The following is a 19,343-nucleotide window of genomic DNA, read 5'->3' on the forward strand; positions in this document are numbered from 1 at the left end:
GGTGGGGAGCTAGGGAGTTAGGTATCAGCTCCGAAATCCTTTCTATGGTTATAGGGTATTCAAAAGTATAGGACTCACATTATCCTAGCATAATACGCCTCCGCTGGGGATTAAAATCCTTGATGTCGTTCTTGAGATCTCCATCAATACGAACATACATCACGGCCATACGACACGCAACATTGCCTTCCCAACGTAGCAGGATTAGTGTTAGAAAGAGTGCACTGCTTCTCCACGCTGGATGATCGGCAATATCTACACCAAGCATTACAAGGAAATCCTGCCTTTGCCCGACCATGTCCTTAAGCTTTCCAAGCTCGCTTTCCTCCGGTGATAGTCTTGGATACCTACTGTTGCCAAAGTGAACTTTGATGTGTGTGTAGGACTCCCATTTTGGCAAACCGTGTCGGTTGCGTTGCGGGGGTGACCAAAGAAGGGGTAGTTGGAGTATGATGCCGTCGATGAGAAGGAGACCCCGTTTTTCGGCGTCCGGGAATTGCGTCAAGTCGACATCGTCGGTCCTCGCTGGAAGCTTCCACATGTCCGACAAGACGAAGTTCCAGCTTCGGAAGTCATAGCTCTCCAACTTTGACGCCTCTGGCGAGAAAAGCTTGACGGGTTGTTGGTCTTGAATCTTCCAGATATGCACCACCGGCTGCGGATTGTCCACTCCATGTTTTTCGAGGCCACAGAGACCGTGCAATAATGGGCCCTGCCATCCAGCCCAGGACCAGCTTGGAAACTCTTGTCGACGACGATTGCAATAGCTTTCTTCCTGCCACATAAGAGCCCAAGGCATGATGGCTATAGGAATGCCATAGAAAATCTCCGAGCCCGACTTTTGTCGGAACTTCTGAAGTATGGCGCCAAATGCTTCAATGGCATCGGAGTCATGGCTCAGGTCTCGACCAGAATATTGCTCTAAAAGAGAATCATAAAGATATGTCTGATCAAATAGCTTAACGTTGGCCGTCACACTTCCGTCTTCTTTTTCTGGCGCATTGAATGGATTTATAAAGGATCCAGTAGGATAATCCGTCATAAGCGTAAATACCATTGAACCTCCCTCAGAGACTACTTTGGAAGCTTGCGAATCTCCCTTAATAGGAAAAATAGGGTTGTCAGAGTCATCGAGCGACTCACAACATTGAATGATATTGCATTGAAAGTATACTTGATCACAGCTGAAAAACAAGCATCGAGGAGAAAGCAGGGCTTCCTGTAAAGTCCAGCCTCTGTATCGCCAACGAGACTTATGGATCTGCTGGTCAAGCGTGGGGAGAACTGTAACATATTCTTCGTCATTAATGCTTCTCAGTACTTGTCGGCACCTGCTTTGGTGATGTTTTTCATCCTCAGCATGCGTCGAATTTATACCACTGACCTGGACTCTGCAAAGCCCAAAATCTGCATCACTCCTAGACAACGCCACAAGGGTGGTACGAGCACCACCGTAGATACTGGACATTATATTGATCTGGCTCTGTTTGTGGGAGCCGCTTGTTTGATTGATGCAGATGCTGTCTACCCAAAGGAACCGTTCACCAAGTCGTTTTGTCACGGTAATAGCATCCTCAATTGTTGGGGGAACTTGGCCAATGTCTGCGCCCAGATTGTAACTTGGCTGGGTAGTATTTCCCCACATGTAGCTAAGAGCCAAGTAGCTACAATAGCCATTATCAGGATAACTTACTACCTGCCGCATGTCCACATCGATTAGGCGTATGTTTCTAAGTGCATCGTTCCGCTCAGGTGCGCAGCGTTGTCCGTGATGCTTCTCACACCGACTGAGCCAGCTCTTGATGAGGTCAAAGTTGACCCCTTCCTCGGGGACAACCTGTCCACCCAGTATCTTCGATTGTGATGTCTGGCCATTGTGAATGCGGCTAATGGCATTTTGCGCACGGCTGCAGAGTGCGGGATCTATTGTATATACCTGAATAGTAGTATACAAGCATTCAGTCCATTTCATATCATTTTGCTCCAGAACTGTAGGTGTAAATCGAGATTTGCCAATTCGATTGAGAGTAAATGCCATTATGACGACGAGATCTTTTTCCTGATGCTCCACAGGATTCGGTGTTATTTCGAAAAGCAGGACGCATAATGGGCAATGTTTTTGAAAGACAGCCCCTTCCGCCGGTCCAAGATTTGCGCAAACCTTATCCCGTTGTTCCATGCCGGCAGCCCACGGTCGTCCTTTGCCTACTGCTGACCAGGAAAGCCCGATTGCTCTGCACCTTTTGCATAATTTTGACTTCTTGCTGGTAGGTCTCCACCAGGGAAGCTTCTTGCCTGATACCTGCTCTCTGACTGATGCATTTGGACTTGCCCGTGATGTCGTGCAGTCGGCAACAATGTGTCCTGATGCTCGACACCGAAGACACATGAAACGTTCTGCTTTTGACGGCATTGTCTAACTATAGGAATCACCTAGTTGCTCCCTATTGGCCGCTGGTGTCTTTTATGGAAAGTTTCAGACGTTCAGATGTGACGTCTCCGTAAGCTTTTGAAGTCGCTGGGCTCAGAGGGTGTGAAGCCGTTAACTCCTTGGGATGGTTTTTTGCTTCATTTCCGTTTCCTCGGTCCGTGGAAAGCTAACTTCTTAATAAATTTAATGAAAAGCCAGCTTGACAGAATAACAATGGGAAAGTGAACGTTCCTTTTTGCTAGCGATGTCGTTCACTTGGTGGCTTGGTGGGCTATGTTTCATGCCTAATATGTAAGGCACTATATTGGGTATCGAAGGTGGGTGCAGAGCTTTACGGAATTCATAATCGTACTCCCTATGGAGCTCAGTAGTCTAAATTTTCCATTGGTATCTTTGATGACTTGAAGAACCCTTGAGACGACATAGTACAGTTCTCACCCTAAACTAATCTCACAATTTTCCCGAAATCCCAAACTCCGCGCTATCATATAAAAAGTCCCTTCACAACTTAATGCCGCCCCCTTCCTCCATGGGCCCGACTTCTGCTTCGGCTCCTATCATCATAGCTGCTATAGCTACTATAGCTCGGGCTCCTTCTTCTTCTGCCAGCATTTCGTCCCGGGCTATCCCGTCGACCGCCCCGTCGTCTTGGTGGAGAGCGAGATCGAGAAGAGTATGACCTGGAACGAGTTCTATGACGCCTAGGAGACCGCGAGCGTGATAAGGATCTTGGTCTATAGGTGTCGAAATTCCTCTCCGGCCTTCCGTAGGCTGGGGGTGGGGAACGGCGACGAGGTGGTGGTGGCCCCCGAAAGTTCGATGGGATGGGAGGTCCACGTGGATCAATGTTTGCGCCCCTTCTTGCGAGAGGTGGTGATGGGGAGAATTTCCGACGAGGGAGGACGATCGATACGTTGATGACTGCTCCGTCGATCTGCGCTTCGTGCATGTGGGCAATTGCTGCTTCGGCATCGGCTTCGGAGGTATAGAGGATATAAGCTGTGCCACGGTTTGTGTTGACTGTAAGGTCAGTAGTTGTAAATGAACCGAGGCTGGGGACCTTACATTGCCTATTCATGGGAATATCTAGATCTCGAATCTGACCATAAGTGCTAAAGATTTCTCGAAGGTGATCCTCATTGACATTTTTGGTAAGTTTCTCAACCACCACCTGTAAAAGTTAGAGTGAGCCGTATAACTAGAAAGGAATATTTGCCTTTGTGCTCCTCACTGGGCTTGGACTTCTGCCACGGCTAACGCTGCGGGTTTCGCTCCTGTATCTGCCATTGCGCCGCGGAGTGCGACTGCGACTGCGACTGGGGCTCACCGAGCGAGGGGAGATCGAGCGACCGGGCCTAGAAACTGATCTTGATTCGGGTCGTTGAACATCTGGATGGGGCGAGCGCGTCCGCGCCCTACCTCTTGATGGCGACCTAGAACGCATCATGGAGTTGAGTTGAGATTGCAAGGATGGTTTGATGCCGGACGCGTTGGTTGTAATAAACGCGAGCCTTTACGAAGCACTACGTAGATTTTGGAGATTAGGCGGTTAATGCCTAAGGCGATAACATGCTGCAAACGGACGCACGTGCCTAAATTAATACTAAATATATTTAATTAAACAAATTTAATCACAAAACAGCCCGCATAGCTCAATGGTAGAGCGCGTCACTAGTAACATTAATACAATGACATGACGAGGTTGCCGGTTCGATTCCGTCTGTGGGCAATTCAAAAAATCATATGATTTATCTAATTTTTCTTTTTTTCCTACTTGGTGCTACCTTGTTAAGATTTGTTTTGTGATCTCCACGCCTTCTTGTCTGCTATCGCACAGTTTTTCCCCACTCATATCCGAGGGCAAGTCACAATTACAAACAAGGGCACTATTCCATTTGCTTACATGTTTTTATTTTACCCTTTCTCCCTTGTATCTCATCTTAGTGGGCTCCTTACCAATATTAGATTGTGTTGGCATACGTGCAGTTGTTTGCGATAGCAAATATTAACAGGAGTAGACAACATGCGAAAATATTCACCACTGGCAACAAACAAATTCCAGTCAGTTTAACTAAAACGATTAGACAGCGCCTGTACTCTGTAAGTTAGGAGGTAAGTGGCATTATTGTAATTTTCATAGCTCCAGCGCTTTATTTGATTGATACTCTAGGGGGTTCTTTATCGTGTCACTTTAAATAGAAGACGGTATTCTTTGTTAGTCCACTGTCAGGTGCTCGTATAAATAATACACTGACGGACAACCTTTAAAAGTCCCGTTTGGAGAATCCCAAGTGGTGTTCTCAAATTAACCCGGCACTCCATACCTACCTACCTACCTTACCTGTGGTAGATGTTCTCGCCCCAAAATCGTTCATGTTCAAAATGTACCGAAATCATGCCGAATCGAAATCTGTCCGCCTTCCCCGCAAAACAAAGTCTTAGCTTGCCCCTTCGGAGTCATAGCTTATCCCTTTGGAACTAGAACTGTTATATTAAATTTCCGGTTTCTTTTGGCACCCGGTTATTGGTGCGATCTATGGCAGGAGATCTTGTAATTCTCAAATTGACACTGCGCTACTCATTCACCCTTGTGCTACCCACTTGCTCTTGTACTACTCACTAATGTACTGCTGACCTTAATGTTGCTTGGTATAGAACTGCCCCGGGGTTGTATTTGCCAAGTACCAGCAATGCTAAGGTATAAAGCAGTTAATGGAGGCACACTTACCTACTTTGATGAATAATTCCATATCGGGTCATTTCTCTAGTATACTCCGCATTGAGGCTTCGCAGATCTACCCCGCCAGCCTTGTTTCCTCCACACTCCTGTCCCGGCTTCTTTGCCATCTCCCGGTTGTTATATTGTCCACCTACTGCTTCTATTATTCCTTCAAACTTCCTCCTATACAACTCAGATCTTGTCGAACGTCAGTCATGGCCATCCTACTTATCCTAGGAATTAGTGCCCTCGCGGGTCTTGCCTACATATTCCTTTTTGTCGGCAGACGAGCTTGCAATCTACCCCCTGGTGTGTATAAACAATGTCTGATTGTAATGACTTTTCTCACTCATAGCTATCAGGTCCACCAACTATACCTCTTCTCGGAAACCTCCATCAGATACCACCCAAAAATGCGCACTTGAAGTATTCCACTCTCCCCAAGTCACAAACCAAGTGCTGACCGATCAGGTTCACAGAATGGGCAAAAGTATACGGCGGGATGTATTCCCTCAAGCTAGGCCCAGGAACAATGGTCGTCCTGACAGACAAGCGACTCGTCAAGCAGCTTATCGACAAAAAGTCGTCGATCTATAGCAGCCGACCAGCCTCATACGTCGGGAATGGCCTAATCACCGGTGGCGACCATCTGCTCGTGATGGATTACGGGAACACCTGGCGAGCGTTCCGGAAGGTCATCCATCAGCACTTCATGGAGAGTATGGTTGTAAATCATCATACAAAGCTGGTGGATGCTGAAGCGGTGCAAATGCTGCGAGACTTTTTGATTATGCCGGGTAAGCATATGGACCACCCGAAGCGATTCAGTAACTCTGTTGTTATGAGCTTGTGTAAGTTTTCCGGTTCCTCCAAACCAAGATAGGAAGTAGCTAATGATCAAAGTGTTTGGTATACGGACTCCAACTACAGAAACCCCACATATGACGAAATTATACGCCATGATGGAAAACTGGTCCAAAGTGATGGAAACAGGGAATACACCTCCAGTGGATTTACTTCCATTCCTTCATTATGTTCCCGAGAAACTGCTTGGAAATTGGAAGTCCCGCGCTAAAAATGTCAACAAGGAGATGAACGAATTATACTCGCAGTATCTTGACATTACCATTAAACGCCGGGAAGAAGGGATTGACAATGGGTCCTTCATGGATAAAGTTCTCGACCAGCGTGATAAGTTGCAGTTCAATCGACATCAGCTGTATTTCCTTGGTGGAGTCATGATGGAGGGTGGCAGTGACACTAGTTCCTCGGTCATCATTGCATTTATTCACGCCATGACGAAATGGCCAGAAGTGATGAAGAAGGCACAGGCAGAAATTGATTCCGTAGTTGGAGAGGACCGTACTCCTGTCTGGGACGACTACGAGAAGCTGCCTTATGTGGCCGCAACCGTAAAGGAGGCTATGAGATGGAGACCTGTTGTACCGTTGGCGTTCCCACACGCCGCCTCGGAAGGTAGGATAGTGCCTCCTTAGTGAAACTATATTGAATTCTGTATTAATATCCCGCAGATGATTGGATTGACGGCAAGCTCATCCCAAAAGGAACGACAGTTCTTATTAATGGATGGGGCTTGCACCACGACGAAAAATCCTTCAAGAACCCCGGGATCTTCGACCCAGATCACTATAAAGGCGTCACAAAACTCGCTCCTGAGCTTGCAGCATCTGCGGACTATGAAGCACGGGATCATTATGGCTACGGCTCAGGAAGGAGGTTATGTCCCGGCATCCATCTTGCGGAGAGAAATCTCTTCCTCGGTATGGCGAAATTACTTTGGGCTTTTAACTTCAAGCGTGGGAAGGGCGCAAATGGTGAGGAGATCGAGCCAGATGTGGATCCAGTGACGGCTTATAGTGAAGGTTTTCTCGTTTGTGCTCACCCTTTTCCGTGTGAAATCGAGATCAGGAGCGAGAGTAGGAAGGACACTATATTTGACGAGTTTGCGAAGGCGGAGAAGGAAGTTTTCTGTAAGTATACCTAATTAAACAACTATTAATGCCTTATCATGATTAATACAAGGTTATGGCACTCCTGGAGTATCAAAAATAAACAAATCATGACATAAAACTCTCGACGTCCGCTTGTACATGAAATCTCTCTGATATGAACACCGATGACCTAAAGACACTACCTAAAGTAGCTGAACCGTGGTTTAGTAAATTGGTATAGATGAAGAGTTGGCGATAATAGGTTAACCATCGCCATACTACCTCATGTAGTGTAAAATATATGTTGCATAGGGGCTGTAATTCGTGATGGGTAGTAGCACCATTCACCTGCGTATTTAGAATAGATATTCCACCAACTACAAAATTTTCATGGGTACTTCTAGATCGCCGGTTCGTCATGACAAAAAGCACCGCGCGCTGCTTCTTGAGCGTGCCCCTCACTGTCGGTGGCTTTTCTTTCCCCTTGGTGGCTCTGGGCACGTTATGGATCGTCTATAATAGCAACATATTGACTCCCGTCGCATACGTCGTGATATCGTATGCTGTCTCGGGCTAGGATATCATCTCAATATGATAACAGCTAGGTATATGGCAGCAGTCGACTAGATGGTGATTGTTTCACCCCAGACTTGTCACAGAGTCGTTTTCTCTGATTAAAAAATAAAGAAGAAAGGAATACATTATTAGGAAGCAAGACGCTCAGCTTCTGGGCTCTTCTTTTAAACGTGATATAATAGATATATGGGTTCTCAACCCTTTCATTTACCATGGCCATCAACTTGGCCAAATCCGCCTCCAGAAGGAGAAAACTAGAGTTGCTTCGACACTATAGGAAAGCGTTAACTGTGGGGGTTGCATAGACGGAACAATTACTACCAGTCTCTACTATATCCACCTTGTAGGGATCCGGATGCCGATTGATTGTGGCAAGCCAGGTAAAATATAGGACGGTACCAGGAACGACGATTAAAGTTCCCAGGCATGACCCATACGCTCCTCTTGGAGAGACAAGGGACAGTATAGTAGACTCAGTGCACCAATTTCTGCAGGCGACAATCATCGGAGTTGCTGCAAGCAACACTTAGAGTTTGACTAATGCCGGCTTAGATGGTTTCATCCTAGTCCTGTACCCTAACGGGTAATCGATGTCCAAAAATTTGTGAATGCGTAGATGGCCGTCGCGAAAGAACAGAAAAAGCCCCGGCATAATCTCAGCATTCCCTCTCGAAAGAGAGGTAAGTAGGTAAGGAAAAGCAATGGACACAGAGAAAGATCCCCGATGTTATTTGTATTTTGTAGAATGGCGCTAAGCCAACGAGGTAGAAGTGCAAGCACTTGGTGAGGTATCTGAAAAGCTTGAGGGCATAAGGCAAGCAAGGGCTAAACCATGGTAAAACGATCTACCCGAATAGTGAATTCTGACTGTCGCTCACTTATATGTCCGTGCTTAAGTAATATTCTTACTCTACACAATCCCCCTGTCGCGAGGCTTTCTATAATTAATTTGGGATCATTAACAAGTCCATTTGTACAATCTACCGGAGGAGATGTTTCGCTATGTTCGGCCGGTTGTTTTTATAGGGCCAAATCTTCATAATAAGATAATTTAAAGGAAAGGGCTGGTTTGAGCATAGGATAGAGAGAACATGGAGGGAGTGCATATCGGTATTGAAAGGACTGCATACAAGCCCTTAAGCAAATCAAATAACTTACCTGATTTGTATAATCCAATACATCTTGGAAAGGGGCGTAACCCGAAAGTCGTTCGGCAATAGTTAATTCTACCAGCCATTCCATCACTTGACGTTCTGACCCATTTACCATCTCAACTAGTTTCGCAGGGATAATATGTAGAGGCCAGAATCACGTTGGGAACTAGTGATTGAAGTCTTATTCTTTGATGTTATATACATGCAGTTCCTAGAAAATACCCTCAACGACTCCCAATATCCCGGGATGTCTTAAGGGCCATGGTGTGAATAGATCTGGTGTTTCCGGAGGTGCACGGGAGTTTCGTTTTTAGGTGTGTCTGGTATGACTTTTTCAAGTTTCTGCACAATCAAGGGCGTTAGCAAGAGCTACCATTCCTGATATTCCGGATATGATTGGGGGACTGACCAGATTCTCAAAGACACATTTGTTGAGGTTCCATTCGTGTGGTCGGCATTGCCACAGTTGTTGATTGTTGTTGTCCAGACAGGTCCAATGCTTTCGGAATTCAGTAAGGCAGTGCTTATTCACGTCTTCTATCCTGTAATGGCAATGGAAAATCAGCATCATGCTCTTGAGTCTACTAAGGAACACCACATCCTCCTCTCAAACTCGTAGTAGTTTCCGCAGCGCAATGCATGGGACTATCCCATTGCATCTCCGCCCCAATTCTTATATATGGGGTCCCCATTGAATACTGCTTTAAGTCTCCAGGGTGTACTTACACGCTCTTGGCACATCTGGTGACCCTTCTACCCTCCTTCAAACAGTCCAGTTCTCCTCTGCCCGGATTCTGGTCCTTGCATTGCATGAAATCATCATTGTAGGGCCTGCATCTTGCTCCGATAAAGAAGCTGGCAGACAACAAAGGTGCTGAACTTGTTCCAATCTCGGTGACGGGCGGGATGTCTGCTGGGAGGGGGGTCGTATCGATCAGAGTCGTCTGACTGAATCTGTTTTATGGTGTGTTAGCGGATGCGCCTCAAGTATCGACCACTATAGAAGTATATATCTTACTTTGGCTGTCTTCCCGACATTGTAGAAGCTTTACCCAGGGGTCAAGAGGTTTGTGGCAGACTCAATTGATAGTTCGAGGTTCGGAGCTGGTTGACGTGAGGTCAGCTTAGCAGGAACGCGGCTCCGCTGATTGGAGGTTTCAAGCGACGGATTTTTTGGGAACGCGCGAGCCCAGAGCTTCACCTTCGCGACAACAAATCGAGGAGCGACTTCACATCAACAACAACCACGCCTTGTCCTCAGTTTTGCAACCTACCAACTTACAACATCCCTTTCAGCATTGCTTTCTTACCTATCGTATTTGCGTCATGATATAGCTACGAAATATCTTGCTCTCCAGATAACGATCCTGGAAATCCTCCAAGATTCGACCGCGGTTCTTCAACGAAACCTAGCAACGCAGCGAAATACCTTCCAACTTACGAAATCCGGAATAAACTGCAGATCTCACACATCCATCAGAATATCGCATCTCGACTTGCGGCTTGTCTGCAAGAGTCGGGCCACCGCATATCAAGATGTCATTATTTGGACCTACAACCGGGGGTCAACAAGCGGGTGGGGGCTTATTTGGTGGACTTGGACAGAATAACCAAAACCAACAGCAGACTGGTGGCTTGTTTGGTAGTTCCACTCAAGCTAACCCTCAGCAAACGGGCGGTTTATTCGGTGGATTGGGCCAGAGTACGCAGCAGCAACAACCGCAAGGTGGAGGATTGTTCGGTGGGCTAGGCCAGAAACCGCCACAGCAACAGCAGCAAGGCGGAGGATTGTTTGGTGGCCTGGGCCAGAGTACACAGCAACAACAGCCGCAAGGCGGAGGATTGTTCGGCGGACTAGGTCAGAATACACAACAGCAACAGCCGCAAGGTGGAGGATTGTTTGGTGGCATGGGTCAGAGTCAACAACAAAATCCGCCTCAGCAAACTGGAGGATTATTCGGTAACCTGTCTGGCAATCAACCAAATCAGCAACAAGGCCCCGGTCTATTCTCCCAATCAGCGCAGCAAACTCTACCTCCGCTTGGCCAAAGTCAACTTGGCGGGTCTTTATGGCAGCCTAATGCTGCAGTAAATCCTCGTAAGACGCTTTTTCCCCTTCGTATATTTCTTAACTAATTCAATCAAAGGTGAAAAGAGCGTAACAGACCAAATCGCAACCGTTATCCAAAAATGGGATACTGCTAGCCCGCACTGTGCCTTCCAGTATTATTTCTACAACAAAGTCGATGACAGAATGGTACCTTTCTATCGACCGGGTCCTAATGAAGACCCTAAAGTCTGGGATGAGGCGCTATCAAAGAAGCCTGGGCCTGGATTCATCCCAGTTCTCTGTGTTGGCTTCGCTCAGCTGGGAGAGAGGATAAAGAATCAACAGCGGAATTTGGCACACTACAATGCTCGACTTCATGAAATCAACAACTCTCTATCAATGATGCTGCAAAATCATGATACGAAAACAAGCATAAGAGCTATGGATGCAAGAAGGAAACATGGAGTACTCAAGCAGAGATGTCTAGCGTTAGCCGCAAGAGTCCAGCTATTGCGGAATAGAGGGTATGCACTAGGAGGGGATGAAGAGGACCTGAAGACAAAATTGCAAGCCCTTGAAAAAGGTGCTAGCGACCCGGGACTCGGTGCAAGAGGCGAAGAGATCTGGGCGCGAATGCTTACTGTTCAAGAGCGAGCCAAATTGTTAAAGGCCGAAATAGAAAAGAGCAGCTCAGACAGCGTACATGGCTTGGACGAGGAAATGACTCGACAGGCGAAGAAGGTATGGAAATATCACCCTAAGGCTCGGGCGCTGCTAACCGCCTCCAGATTATTGAGGATTATCAGACCCAGTTGAATCATCTGAAGCGAGAATTGGAGGCCATACAAAAGGTCTATGTGGAGTGGGAGACGCAGCAGGCGCCTCTGCAGCCGGCGAAGAATGCTAAGACAGAGGCGGAGAGGAGAGCTAAAGCTGCTTTCGCGACGAGTACACGCCCCGCGACCCCGGGATATGTCTCATACTCGTGAGTCGGGTATTGACAAGGCCGGTCTGAGAGTGCAAGAATTAGCTGCAACGAGAATGTATTTTCTAAAAGTCTTGAGGAGGGCGTTAGGTTGGCGTGCAGAGGAGTAGGTCGCTCAGCTCCGATGAGACCAGAGGCCGGGATTCCCACCTACAGGCGCCCAGATCCTAGTCCCAAGTACCGCACAGGACTAGCTAATGTGTTTCCGTTCCCGGGAAAAGTACGAAGTAAATAACATGTTTCAGTTTCCGGGCAAAGTAAATTAAGCAAAAGTAAAAGGAACCCCCGTGTCGGTATCTCGAAGCCATCCCCCTCCAAAGCATCAGCTTTCATGGCAACAACGACCCGACCCGTGGTTTCAGGAGGAAGGACCATCTCTGGGTCTACAAACATGCTGCTTGCCTGTCTTCTTCTTCCTCTTCCTCTTCCTCTTCCTCTTCCTCTTCCTCTTCTTCTTCCTCTTCTTCTTCCTCTTCCCCTCCGACTACTTCCTCTTCCTCTTCTTGCTCTTCGTCTTCTTCCTCTTCTTGATGATCGCCACCACTGCCGCAGCACCACATGGCGGTTGCATAACGGAGTATCGACCAGGTCAAGGAGACCGCCGCCCCTAAAACCAACTTCTCACCTCCTCACAAGCGGCAGAAGCGTTTGTGTCTCGAAGTCTCCGAGTGAGTAATATCCAAATTCTACTAGAGCTCCACTAACGATAATTTAGGCCGCGTAGGGCTAGAAGTTATCGAACCCGGTCTAGCTTGTGCGTCAACTTTAAAATCCATGTTACCAAAGCTTGGATCTCTCGTCAAGTTATCCTTATCAATATCACCTCCCCTACAGTGAGTCAAAGCCAGCACGAAAAAAGTATCAACTGCTAATACCTTCCCTTTTCAGGGTTCATGTCCACCATCCTATGACGTCTACACCGCATATCATGGAACCCGCAGAAAGTTCTCAGGCCTTGGAACTTCTTGTAGTAGGTGGTATACGGGAAATCGTAGATGCGATTAGGCAAGATGCGCCAGAGCTAAAGACCTTCGACCCTTCCAACACAACATGGAATATCGTCCTCGCCACAGCATCCCAGGTGCTTCAGCCCCTGGAGAAAGAAATTATGATCTTACCACCGATAACGAAAGCACATCAGGAAGGTCTTAAGAAGTTCCTTCAGCAACTGCCGGTGGAGCTTCGATTGGCTATTTGAGAATTCGCCTTCTTCGACCAATCCGAGGCGCGGGTTATTAGATTTCTCTTAGAGCGTCCTAGTTTTTCAGCCAGACCAGCCGCTAAGTCATCTATTACTGCTGAAGGGCGGCCGATTAGAACATCATTCGCAAAAGTCGTTGAGCCTCCACATGCGACTCTAGAGACGAAAGAGGGCTTAAATTGAGGTATTCAAGTCACGCGAATATCTCACTAGAATTAAGGTATTCAAGCTATATGAATAGCTCACTAGAATTGAGATATTCAAGTTGTATGAATGTCTCAGTAGAATTGAGATATTCAAGTTGTATGAATATCTCACTAGAATTGAGATATCCGACCCGACTATCGAGCGGATCAAACGCAAGGCCTCCCTACCAGACATCTCGCCCAGAGCAAAGCACCGCCTCCGGTTCGAATCCCAGGCTAAAGACGATATGACACTAGCATAGTATCAGGAGCACGTTATGCATGCTTGTTCTCGCCAGGATCTGATGGTAATTCAAATTCCCGCTGTAATTACTGAAAGATTTCTCCCCGTGGTGTCGGGCTCCCTACGTCTCGCCGGCGTTGATGGGGATCCGAGTGATCTCCCGCAGAACTTTGCCGAATATCTCGAAAACCCACCACACGATCCATACCGGAATGAGTCCGGCACAATGGTCCAGCTGGATGCGTATGTGGCCTTCTCAAATTCGGAATTCCGTTTCAATGCCGTTTTTACAGTCGTCCCCGTGCGATCTGGCATCGTCCTAGGCCTGAGTGGATTCATCAATCGAATGGTGCATACCGAGATACCTTACGTGGTTTTAAAACATAATGGAGAAGACATCGAAGAGAATGAGTGGGGTATTATCAATATTTCACAGTGGCTCGACCTAGATAAGCAGCTGCACCAGGTTTAAGAAGCTGTCTGGTTGTGACCCTCATGGATATAATAGAATGACTTATCTCTGTTTTGAGTACTTACGATAGGGACAAAGGCGGACAGTATCACGTGATTAGTCTCCCTCCACCAGGAGCCAGCATGATACAAAGTACTTTTGTACAATATATCTACATCAGAAGACCAGGAATTTGCGGTGGACATTCTCATCCTTTTCAACATGATGGAAATTTACAACTTCATTGAATTCCCCCGCCGTTGCTAATCTCTGCACCTAATGACTCACCCCCTGAGTCCGTGACACTATTCGTATTCCCTTCCAGTATAAATCCTTACCACTTCACTCTCAAATATATTTTCCTAAATCCTATCTACATCCACGGAAGTCTTCAACATGTCACAATCACAACCCGTGGGACCCGTTACATCCAGTAGCCCAGCCCTAGCACCTAATGCCGCATCACCAAGCGCGATCCTCCACGGCAAGCACGTAACCCTTCGTCCCCTCTCGCCCTCCGACGCGCCATTGCTCTTTAAGTGTCTCTGCGGTCCACCAGACGATGCACTTTGGACGTACATGCATGGGGGTCCGTATCCAGATCTCGAATCTTTCACAAGCTATATCAGCAGCCTCTGCAACGGGGGGGCCATCTTCCCACTTGTAATCCTCCTCCGTCCGGAAGACGGAACTGCGGATGGAGTCCCTGTGGGGATCACAACCCTCCTCGCCATCGTCCCCGCTCATCGCAGCATAGAAATCGGATATGTAACCTACGCTCGGCAGCTTCAGCGTACCACCGCTGCCACGGAGGCTGTGTTCTTACTGCTACAGTATTCGTTTGACGTGCTGGGGTATTCGAGGGTCGAGTGGAAGTGTAATGCCTTGAATGGCCCTAGCAAGGCGGCGGCGAAGAGGTTGGGGTTCGTGGCCGAGGGGGAGTTCAGGAAACAGTAAGTTTTGCATTTCTTTTAGTCAAGTGTGGTTTTTTGCCTTTAGGACTGAGGCTGGTGGATGGGTGGAAAAGCATCTTAGCGGTCACCCAGAAACCCAATCGCTAGGAAACCACATCATTGCCGAACGGAACAGACAGACATAGACAGATCGCCACGGAATGAACTTGCGTGCTGATCTCTGATATCTACGTAGCATGATCGTAAAAGGTCGACGAAGAGATACAGCTTGGTTCAGTATCCTGGATGATGAGTGGCAGGCTGGTGTTAAAAAGGCACTTGTAGAGTGGCTAGATGAGGGGAACTTTGATAGCCACGGGATTCAGAAGAGGAAGTTGGAGGAGATTAGGCAGGAAACTATCAAAGATTAAAATGGCCTAGATTGGAGGATGGGTTATATGGGTTATAAAATCATAGCTACAGGAGCCTTCTGCCCTTTACGGACTATCAAATTCTAATTAAACTTTTGTGCATTTCGTTAGATGCCTATTTTCCCATGTATATCTCACTTAATAATATAAACCCACGAGCCTTACCCAGAGAATAGATAGCGTAAATATCTTCATTTCAGTTAGATATTTACACGACTTGAATATCTCAAATTCTAGTAAGATATTAATACGATATCAGATTTATACCTATGTAATAGCCATTCGGCCTTACAGTACTGCCGAAAAGAGGTTTACACCAAAATCTGCCATTTGAATTCTGAGGACAGGATTTTGACAAAGTGTAGCAATTTCATTACACATTCCATTCATTCCTATCTAATAATGGCAGTTGAAGCCATGCACACAGCTCTAATAACGCCACGCTCGAAACGTCCATGGGATTCCTGGCAAACCCACCAAAAGCTTTCGCCCATCGCCTTCTAATGTTGAAATTATGCTAAACCTAGCTAGCTATCTAACGAGCTAATCTTCTATTGTACGTGCAATTGAGCAAATGCAGATGCATGTTAGCGCCAGGATAAAGCGATGTTTTAAATGCCATGAACGCCATCCTCAATGCTGTCTACCGGGCTACAGGTGCAGAAGAGATTCAAGTCGCCGTATGCTATAGGAAGGGTTAAAATAAGTTATCAGGTGAAGGGACTGAGACGGGGACTTACTATCATCCAGCCTTGTAACGCTAGGCCAGAATTTCTTCTCCTTCAGCCATGGCAATGGATACGCAGCTTGTTCCCTGGTGTATGTGCGATTCCATTCGCCAATCAAGAGATCCTTCTGGGAATGGGGCGCCATCGTCAGAACATTACCATCCCTCGGAGCAGTGCCGTCTTCCACGGCTTGTATCTCTTTTCGAATCGAGATCAGGGAGTTTATGAAGCGATCTAATTCCTCTTTGCTCTCGGATTCGGTAGGCTCAATCATGAGCGTGTTGGCCACAGGCCAGCTCATAGTTGGGGCGTGGAAACCGTAGTCTTGAAGACGCTTCGCTATATCGATGGCTTCAATCCCTGAGGTCGCTTTGAAACCTCGGACATCGAGGATGAACTCATGGGCACAGCGGGAGTTGTCGTTGGTGTATAGGATTGGGTAGTATGGACGGAGGCGGGACATGATGTAGTTTGCGTTCAGGAGGGTGATTTTGGTGGCATGAGTTAATCCTCGTCCACCTAGAAGGCATTAGCAGATTGGAAATATACATATATGTAGGAGTCACTTACCCATCATCTTGATGTAAGCCCAGCTGATAGGCAGGATGTTTGCACTTCCCCAGGGAGCGGCACTCACAGGCGGGATGGCCTTGTCGCCCCCAGTCGCGATAAGAGGATGGCCTGGAAGGAATGGTGCCAGGTGTGACTTAACACCGATTGGGCCAACTCCTGGTCCTCCACCGCCATGCGGAATACAAAACGTCTTGTGGAGATTCAAATGGCACACATCAGCGCCAATTTCACCAGGTGAACATAAACCAATCTGTGCGTTCATATTGGCACCATCCATATAAACCTGGCCGCCGTGTTGATGGACTACATCGCATACAGCCTTGACCTCAGGTTCGAAGACGCCGAAGGTGCTAGGATATGTGATCATTATCGCACCCAACTCCTCGCTATACTTCTTACACTTGGCGGTTAGATCCTCCATATCAAGATTTCCAGATTTTGTATCGCATTTGACAGTCACCACCCGCATACCAGCCATGGCCGCTGAAGCTGGGTTTGTTCCATGAGCAGAAACTGGAATCAAACAGATGTCTCGTCTCTTCCCCGGCTGCTGGTCCAGATACTTCCGAATGACGCGGAGCCCCGCAAACTCGCCTTGCGCTCCAGAGTTCGGCTGGACGGATACAGCATCAAACCCAGTAATCGTAGCCAGATCAGCCTCCAACTCATCGATCATAATCTTGTAGCCCTTGGCTTGGTCAGCAGGAGCGAAAGGATGAATAGATGAGAATTCTGGCCAGGTAATAGGCGCCATCTCTGTCGTAGCGTTAAGTTTCATGGTGCATGATCCTAGGGGGATCATAGAGTGTGTGAGCGACAGATCTTTGGATTGTAGATGATGGATATAGCGGAGAAGCTCGGTCTCTGAGTGATGGGAGTTGAAAACAGGATGAGTGAGATATTTGGAGGTTCTTTTGAATGGGCCCGGGATTGTAATTTCCCCCTTTCCAGGCAGAGACTCAATGATTTGATCGATAGCGATACCCTCATGGTTCATCTCACTGGGGGCAAAGTGCCTGAAAATCGTTATGATATCTTCGAGGTCTTGGGCATCGACCGTCTCGTCAATGGTGATCGCCACCCGAGAGTTATCAAGCAGCCGCAAGTTGATACCGTACTTCACTGCCGAAAACTCCATGATGGCACCCGCCAATTTTTCGCCGACATTAACAACCACAGTATCGAAAAGCACTCTTCCATCTTCTCCTTTCCCTCTGGAGCCAGTATCATATCCGTATCCCCTCACACGTTCCTCGACGATTCGTGCCCCAAGAATGGCTCTCTCTGCAATACTCTTAAGCCCTTGAGGGCCATGGTAAACAGCATAGAAAGCGCTCATATTTGCAAGCAATGCCTGTGCAGTACAAACGTTGCTAGTAGCCTTTTCTCTTCGGATATGTTGCTCTCGAGTTTGAAGGGCCAACCTCATTGCATCATCTCCCAATCTGTCTTTCGACACTCCAATAAGACGTCCCGGTATTTTCCTCTTGTGTTTTTCGCTCACGGCGAAGAATGCAGCATGAGGGCCTCCATATCCGAAGGGCACACCAAACCGCTGAGAATTTCCAAAGGCAATATCGGCACCAAACTCGCCGGGTGGGGTTAGGACGGTTAGAGCTAAAAGATCAGTAGCAACGCTGAATGTTGCACCTTGCTCGTGGATAATATCAGCCAGACCTCTGAAATCCTCAACTCCTCCCTCAGTATCTGGATATTGAACAAGGACTCCAAGGAGATCGTTCCCAAGCTCCTTCACACGCCTGCCTCCATCTGCAAGGACATCTCCTATTTCAATTTTGATACCAAATCCATCTGCTCGGCTTTGTAGTACAGCCTTAGTTTGAGGATGAACCAAATGACTGACGAAAAATGTCTTGTTCTCGCTCTTTTGCCTGGACGCTGGAAGTGCAGCTAGGGACAGAGTCATCGCCTCAGCAGCAGCAGTTCCCTCGTCCAGCAATGAAGCATTAGCAATTGGCAGGGCGGTAAGATCGCAGACAAGTGTCTGGAAATTCAACAACGATTCCAACCGGCCCTGGCTGATCTCTGGCTGATAGGGGGTGTAACTGGTATACCACCCCGGACTTTCCAGCACATTTCTCTTTATAACTTCTGGTACTCGTGTGCCCGCGTATCCACAGCCAATATAACTCCGCATAATTTTGTTGTTTGAGGCAATTGATCGAAGCCGTGCCAGCAATTCCGACTCGGTGAAACCTTCCTGTCCGCCGGTTGTCGCGGCTTGGATACTGAGATCTGCGGAAGACAAAATGCTGCTAGGCAGAACCTGCTTGACAAATTCGTCCAGGCTCTTCACCGGGGGATCCAAAGCCTTCAGCATCTGCTCGGTCGAATCAGGTGTAGGACCTATGTGCCGGCGCGGGAAAGTATCTAGGGGAGCATAGGCAGAATGAGAAACTGCCACGGAGGGTGTCGTATTCGTCTCATCCTTGGGAGAGCTGGTGTAGTAAGTACGACTTCCAATTCTCAACGATCCAGAGGTCATCGCAGACCTCGACGGCTGGCGGGGAAGCCATGGCCGCGCGAGCCGGGACGGGCATTGAAGTGCTGGACTTCTACCCTGTGTCGCTGCCTTTCGAAGCTGAACTCGAAGAGCAAGCGACAAAGCCGCCATTGTGTTGGATCTGGCAAGTTGAAGCGTTAATATGGTAGAAAAAGTCGGTGTATGGCCGATCTGCGGAATGAAGTGTTTGTACTTGGTACACAGACAAGGTGGGGTTCGGGCAGTTTAGGAGCAACGTAATAAGCA

The 19,343-nt window shown here is 47.6% G+C and overlaps 8 protein-coding genes across 8 annotated transcripts; 4 read left to right on the top strand and 4 right to left on the bottom strand.

Moving 5' to 3' along the window:
• Positions 1–79: 79 nt before the first annotated feature.
• On the bottom strand, positions 80–2,413 carry BP5553_01454 (uncharacterized protein; the record flags this gene model as incomplete). The annotated part of the gene is made up of 1 exon (XM_032010077.1): positions 80–2,413. The coding sequence occupies one exon, from the start codon at positions 2,411–2,413 to the stop codon at positions 80–82; it is 2,334 nt and encodes a 777-aa protein (XP_031874131.1).
• Positions 2,414–2,932: 519 nt separating this feature from the next.
• On the bottom strand, positions 2,933–3,718 carry BP5553_01455 (uncharacterized protein; the record flags this gene model as incomplete). The annotated part of the gene is made up of 4 exons (XM_032010078.1): positions 2,933–3,165; positions 3,218–3,451; positions 3,497–3,602; positions 3,674–3,718. 4 exons carry the CDS (start codon positions 3,716–3,718, stop codon positions 2,933–2,935), a joined length of 618 nt encoding a protein of 205 aa, XP_031874132.1.
• Positions 3,719–5,682: 1,964 nt separating this feature from the next.
• Positions 5,683–7,234, top strand: BP5553_01456 (putative cytochrome P450; the record flags this gene model as incomplete). Its single annotated transcript, XM_032010079.1, has 4 exons — positions 5,683–6,001; positions 6,054–6,626; positions 6,683–7,141; positions 7,194–7,234. 4 exons carry the CDS (start codon positions 5,683–5,685, stop codon positions 7,232–7,234), a joined length of 1,392 nt encoding a protein of 463 aa, XP_031874133.1.
• Positions 7,235–9,416: 2,182 nt separating this feature from the next.
• BP5553_01457 (uncharacterized protein) lies at positions 9,417–9,870 on the bottom strand (the record flags this gene model as incomplete). Its single annotated transcript, XM_032010080.1, has 3 exons — positions 9,417–9,504; positions 9,559–9,786; positions 9,851–9,870. The coding sequence occupies 3 exons, from the start codon at positions 9,868–9,870 to the stop codon at positions 9,417–9,419; spliced, it is 336 nt and encodes a 111-aa protein (XP_031874134.1).
• Positions 9,871–10,368: 498 nt separating this feature from the next.
• BP5553_01458 (uncharacterized protein) lies at positions 10,369–13,065 on the top strand (the record flags this gene model as incomplete). Its single annotated transcript, XM_032010081.1, has 7 exons — positions 10,369–10,930; positions 10,980–11,623; positions 11,671–11,867; positions 11,940–12,094; positions 12,141–12,455; positions 12,583–12,700; positions 12,756–13,065. 7 exons carry the CDS (start codon positions 10,369–10,371, stop codon positions 13,063–13,065), a joined length of 2,301 nt encoding a protein of 766 aa, XP_031874135.1.
• Positions 13,066–13,531: 466 nt separating this feature from the next.
• On the top strand, positions 13,532–13,969 carry BP5553_01459 (uncharacterized protein; the record flags this gene model as incomplete). Its single annotated transcript, XM_032010082.1, has 1 exon — positions 13,532–13,969. The coding sequence occupies one exon, from the start codon at positions 13,532–13,534 to the stop codon at positions 13,967–13,969; it is 438 nt and encodes a 145-aa protein (XP_031874136.1).
• Positions 13,970–14,344: 375 nt separating this feature from the next.
• On the top strand, positions 14,345–15,272 carry BP5553_01460 (uncharacterized protein; the record flags this gene model as incomplete). The annotated part of the gene is made up of 2 exons (XM_032010083.1): positions 14,345–14,901; positions 15,098–15,272. The coding sequence occupies 2 exons, from the start codon at positions 14,345–14,347 to the stop codon at positions 15,270–15,272; spliced, it is 732 nt and encodes a 243-aa protein (XP_031874137.1).
• Positions 15,273–15,883: 611 nt separating this feature from the next.
• BP5553_01461 (Uncharacterized protein) lies at positions 15,884–19,208 on the bottom strand (the record flags this gene model as incomplete). The annotated part of the gene is made up of 3 exons (XM_032010084.1): positions 15,884–15,957; positions 16,013–16,519; positions 16,571–19,208. 3 exons carry the CDS (start codon positions 19,206–19,208, stop codon positions 15,884–15,886), a joined length of 3,219 nt encoding a protein of 1,072 aa, XP_031874138.1.
• Between the last annotated feature and the right edge of the window lie 135 nt (positions 19,209–19,343).

This window comes from Venustampulla echinocandica, assembly GCF_003357145.1.
Source record: "Venustampulla echinocandica strain BP 5553 chromosome Unknown scaffold_0, whole genome shotgun sequence".
Lineage (NCBI taxonomy): Eukaryota > Fungi > Ascomycota > Leotiomycetes > Helotiales > Pleuroascaceae > Venustampulla > Venustampulla echinocandica.